At 34.2% G+C, this 6,000-nt stretch overlaps 1 protein-coding gene across 1 annotated transcript in view; it reads right to left on the reverse strand.

The window, feature by feature from the left end:
* Positions 1-3,936: 3,936 nt before the first annotated feature.
* LOC128015962 (proteasome inhibitor PI31 subunit) overlaps positions 3,937-6,000 on the reverse strand; it is a 3,290-nt gene continuing 1,226 nt past the window's right edge. The window contains exons 4-7 of the mRNA XM_052600236.1: positions 5,449-5,637; positions 4,907-4,960; positions 4,502-4,663; positions 3,937-4,389 (exon numbers count right to left, since the gene is read on the reverse strand). Coding sequence (XP_052456196.1) covers positions 4,338-4,389; positions 4,502-4,663; positions 4,907-4,960; positions 5,449-5,637 — 457 coding nt within the window. The 3' untranslated portion in view covers positions 3,937-4,337. The remainder of the gene's footprint in view (positions 4,390-4,501; positions 4,664-4,906; positions 4,961-5,448; positions 5,638-6,000) is intronic.

A 6,000-nucleotide genomic window follows, 5' to 3' on the forward strand; every position in this document is an offset into this window, starting at 1 on the left:
GATATATACCGTACATTTATTCATCATAGTAGCAGTGGTTGTACTGTCTTTGGTTTTAAAATTGAAGCCAGCATTAAACAATTTTATGTCACAATGCAAAATATTGTTAATCCTATAAAACAGGTTTCATTTTCTTTTGTGCCAAAATATACATTCTTATTTTCTCCTTTCAATTCTGGGGTCAAATGTGACATGTTTTCACATACAGTAACCTAGTCATGCTGACTTGCGAGCACTGTCATATTAACAAAGAAAACACGGTTGCACTTTATTTTACAGTACGTGTACTTACATGTACTTATAGTGTACTTACAGTGTATTTATCTAAGAAAGTTCTGGTAATACAAGGTAACTACATGGGTTAGGGTTAGGTTTAGGGGTAGGTTCAGGGTTAGTACCTAGTTATTACATAGTTATTGTAATTACTATAGTAAGTACATAGTATGTACATGAGGAACAGGACTGTAAAATAAAGTGCTACTGAAAACACGCAAAAACACAGAATGTGACGATGCAAAAAGAAAAGTTAAAAACTCAAAAGACTGTTGAATGAAAGCACAATGGTGAAGTATCATAATAACTCAACATGCTGCAGAACAAACAGCCATCAGCTACTTTACAAAACTTGAAATAAATGTCTGTATAATCTATAACACCACTAAAGTCACTATGAGTGGAATAACCCATATACAAGCTTTGATTATCCAAGGATGCAATATGCCTTAAGACGTTACAAATGTTCACCGTGAACACATTTAAGCTTGTTTCTATTTGTATACTGTTGGTGTTTTGTATATGTGTCACACACTTACTCGTTGTCATCAACCCACATTCTTGGAGTAAAGGCAATGTACCGCAACCAAGGGAATAGACATGTGAATGCTTAACGTTTTAAATTTAACAATATTTATCAGTATGGTAAATTAGTAGATTTCTTTTAACAATAAAAAAAAAAAAATTAAGATTTACTGTAATGGTGCAATATGCATTAGATACCAGTAGAGAAATATTATATATGTTTCCATATCAGTGTTCAGGTTACAAGGTTGTTGTCTTCATAATGACACAACAGATACATGCTACTGTATGCTTTAAGAATATGCTCATCACCAACCCTTTCAAAACAAAGCTGATGTTATATCACATAAGCAGAGGTTCATGTACGTGATCCCAGATGAAGCTGTCCTCACTTTACTCTGGTTTTCCTACTGAGGTAGTAGCTGACTTTTCTAGAAGTACACTTTTCAAAATCAAGATTGTAATCAAAACTAAGCAGATGTATTACACACCATAGATGTAGTAAAGATTACCCTGCAAAGTTATGTTTCCAGGTGCGGGGTATCCAAAATACACTGATCTGTGTGGAACAGCTTTATCATGGGCACTGAAGAATCGGTTTACCCCAAAATTAACATGAACTCACTCTCTGGCCGTCCAAGAAGATGTAGATCATCAGAACAGATTTGGAGAATTGTTTGAATTGTGTGAACTACTCTATACTGTCCTTTGAATATTTGGTGGTGTAAAAAGTGTGATGCGTTCACATGCTGCTTGATGCATCACTAACTAAGTGCTGTTTAAAGTGAAATGGACTAGTTGGAAATGTTTCATTGATACATCATTAAATCATAGTATTAACTGTAAGATGTTGGTTATGGTGTGATGTAAATGTATAAGTAAAAGGGAACGTGGTAAATTGCTTTCACATCTTCAGTTGTGTAAAATATAGTCTTGTATGCACAGAGGAACTAGTATTGAGCACACTAAGCATTTATCTTCCATCAAATCTGTGCTGTTGGTCACATTGCTGCACAAGCCCCTAAATGAATGTCAGTGTCATTTAAAGACATTAGGAAATGTTGTAATGCTTTTACAAAAGGACAGCCTGAACTGAGCAAGTCACTGTATCGAGAAAGTGTTTTTTTTTTTTTTTTTTTTTTTTAAATTTATACTTTTTTTCAGCAAGGATGAATTAAATTGATCGAAAGTTACAGTTAAGTCATTTATAACGTAACAAAATATTTCCATAGAAATATGAAGCAGCACAACTGTTTTAACACCTTTAATAATAGGAAATGTCTCTTGAGCAGCAAATCAGAATAATAGAATTATTTCTGAAGGATCATGTGACACTGAAGACTGGAAATTCAGCTTTGTAACACAGAAATTAATTACAGTTTAAAATATGGTCAAATAGAAAAGAGTTATTTTAAATTAGAATATTTCACAATATTACTGCTTTTACAGCAGTTTTAATAAAAAAAAATGCAACCACAAATAATTTCCTGAATAAATATGGTTATTTCAATAATATTGTGTACTGCAACATGCATACTGAAAATGTGCAGGTATTGCAGAAATATTAAATGTAGTAGGGCAGTATGCTATACAAATGAGCACAATGATGGGGCTTGTAATCGTTAGAAGCAGCTGCTCATCTTTGTTAATAAATTATCATCAGTGTACAATCTGTGAAGGTTAATCATGAAGTCAGGCTATAAAGAGCTCCTAGAAAACACACACACACACACACACACACAACACTGCAGAGGCTTAATGATGTGCATAATGCTTGTGTGGGCCAAACAGACTGTTATGTATTCAAATGAAATCCAGTACCACAGTACTTTTGGGTCAATCAGTTTTTTTAATGTAGAGAGCGGGGGTGTTTGAATTGCATGTGTACAATGTGAGCTGTGCATTTCAAGTCTGTAACCACTTCATGTGTATTCAAGGCAAATGTGTCACCTTTTATACAGTTTTCAAACTGCGTGAAATAAATGGTTTTGTTGCTATACCCATTTGAGTCATTCATATACATGGAACGGCGAAGAACCTAAAAATAACATGGTATAGTATCCCATTAAATGTGAAGCACAAATGTGTTTTTTCTGTATCATGACTCTATATCTAGTTCTATATCTTCTAAAACCCCTAAACAAATTGTCACATAATTCTGACAGTATAATTAGTGCAGTCATGCTTAGAGGACACTCAAGAGTGTCTTTATCTCTGGCAGTAGAGGACAGTCGGTCACACTGACAGTTTGGTCATCATGACTCACTGTGTCCATTACAGGCATTGATTTCCACTACATCTGCTGCTGCTGTCCCTCTCACTGAAGCCACCATCTCCAGAAGCTTTGCTTTTATCTACTGATTCTTTAAAGAGACCGGAGAGCAAGTTCAGTGCAATTACTCGTAGATGAAAAGCCCTTACACAGATATAAGCACATGTAACATTTCAGATGACACGTTTAAACTATATTTTTACTCTTAATGAAAAAAAAAATGTGATGGGTGTTTACCATGCAATAGTGCACTAAAGTGTGTTACTGGGGTGGTCAAGCAGTTATTATTGTTAACTAAAACCATTAAAAAAATACTTTTGGTACTTTAAAATAAATAGGTTACATTACATTTAGCAGACGCTTTTATCCCAAGCAACTTACAGTGCATTCAGGCTAACATTTTTTAAATTAAAATTAAATTAAATTTATGCATTTAGCAGACGCTTTTATCCAAAGTGACTTACAGTGCATTCAGACTAATATTTTTTACCTAACATGTGTTCCCTGGGAATCAAACCCACAAACTTGTGCTGCTAACAATGCTCTACCCCTTGAACCACAGGAACAGAAATGTTAACAGAAAAAAATAATATATATATATAATTTATTTATTTTCGGTAGTTTATCATTGTAGTTTAGTTTAACTTGAAGTACTGAAATAAACTAAAGGTAATAAATAAGAATGTATAATAAAAAGTATTCATTTATTTAAAAACTAATAATAAAAAATATCTAATAAAAATGATTAAAACTCAACAGAATTACTAAAACAATGACTTAAAGTGAAAACTACAAAATAATTCACATTACATACAATATAAAGAACAAACAACAATAGTATATGACTGGTGCATCAGTCAATGAAATTGGTTGTTTTCAAATGTTTTATTATCTAGAAAATTAATAGCAAACCAGTATGACTCAAATCTTGACAGTTTTAGAAGGTATAAGCTATTTTAACAGTATCTTTAATATCACAAAAATATTAATCACATTGGAGAAATATGACAGAATAAAAGCAGTTTAACTGACCAGTGCAGGAGTCAAAAAAGGGCAAACAAAGAAAATCTGAAAATCTTGAATTATCAGTGATTATTATTATAATTTTTTGTGGCAATTTCAAAATGAAAACCAACTGCGTTATATTTTTAATAATAATTATTTAACAGAATTATTAAGAGTAATTCTGTTTGACCACAACATAGTTTATTCAAACACAAGGTGCATATCACTGCAGAACAGCGAGAACTATGGGATGTTAGTGCGTCTACATGAACATGTCATCATATCCTGGTGGAGGCATGTGATCAGGGTCTGGCCTGAAAGGTAGAGCAAAACAAATTTATCAGAGGTGATGATATGATGTCAAATGAGGTAGTGGCAGTTTTACAACAGAAACTCAAACTGTAAATATACCATTAAAGCTCTTACCCAGGTCTGTGTCGCCCAACCGGCCCGAAGGGGTCAAAGCGTGCACCAGGGGGCACAGCGCCGGGAGGAAGGACTCCAGGAATACCAGAGGAGGGGTCAAACCCTGAGCGTGGAAACCCGGCACGTAATGGATCCACAATCATCCCTCCTGCTCCTCTTCCCCTAGAGAAAGAACCAAGAACAAGAACAATTAATAATTCAGTGAGCATGGTCGTTCCTTGAAGGTGCAAATATTCTTAAATATTCTTTGATATCTGTTATTCTAAGAGGATAAACCAAGCATTTTTCCCCCAGCTGTTTTATTCTACATAAGGGTGGTCCAAAGATACTTCTGTATCTACAGGTCAACACGCATGATGCATTTAAAGTTGACTGTTTCGACAAATAATTGATGAGATTTCTCACCCGAAAGGGTCCAGATCGGCACCGCCTGCGGCAAATGGAGCCATCGGATCAGGCCTAAAAAAAACAACACACAAAGAAAGACATTTCAGAAACGTTCTGAAATGTTCTCATTTTTTTATTTCTGCATTTAACATTTTAAAGATTTAATTTGTAATTTTTCTTGAAATTAGTTTTAGCAGTCCTGTATTTATACTTTAAGTATTTTCTAGTTAATTATTCTGTTGGCTGGTGAGATGATAGACCTACAGACCATGAAAGTATAAAAACAGGGGACTGACTATCCTATTTCATATTTAAGCTGTTTTTAAACAGCACTGACCATAAAAGTGAAATCACAAATGATTCATTGTGCATATTTTCACCTGCCATCAAACAGATGTTTGTGAACCGCTGACTGCTTGAATGCTGTTAGGGCAACTGTGCTAGACAAATCTCCACTGACTGGATCTCAAAATGACCCAGAAATTCCCTTAAAAAGTTGACACCCCTAAAATCGATCTATAATTTGCATGAGATAAAGGAATGAGTTGATGAAAGTTCACCAGTTGTGTGGGTGTCTGCTTGGAGGGCCTCTGGTTGGGATCAGGAGAGGATCACTGTGAGGGTCCCTTAAGTTTGAGACTCTTTCGCTTTTTGTCTTCTTCTCTGTTTTTCCTTGACCCTCTTCTTTTTTAGGGGGCAGCAGTGAGGACTTTAGCTTCGTGATCAGCTCGTCTGTGTTCTTAAACACGCTGAAAGAGCAGAATGGATATGTTAAAGCAGGTATACATTTATTTTTGATTCATCTATACATGTTTTTGAAGATTGTATTGTTGTGTCTTATGATTTATGATGGCTAGAGAACACGTTTGATATTAAAACCATCCCAAATACGTAAGCATTGAACATTTTTTTGAAAGAAAGAAAGCCTGAATATGTCCAGAAGTAATTATTTAAAAAAATTAAAAGAAATTCGAACACAGAAGATTCTCAGATGAACAAAGTTTTTAAAATATTTAAGCATTTATATGAAACAGAAATTTGCAATGTTGTTTTTTGATCAATTTAAGCCATGCTTGGCAAATTAAAACTATCACCATCTTTAAAAAATATAA

This window comes from Carassius gibelio, chromosome A6, assembly GCF_023724105.1.
Source record: "Carassius gibelio isolate Cgi1373 ecotype wild population from Czech Republic chromosome A6, carGib1.2-hapl.c, whole genome shotgun sequence".
Taxonomy (NCBI): Eukaryota; Metazoa; Chordata; class Actinopteri; order Cypriniformes; family Cyprinidae; genus Carassius; species Carassius gibelio.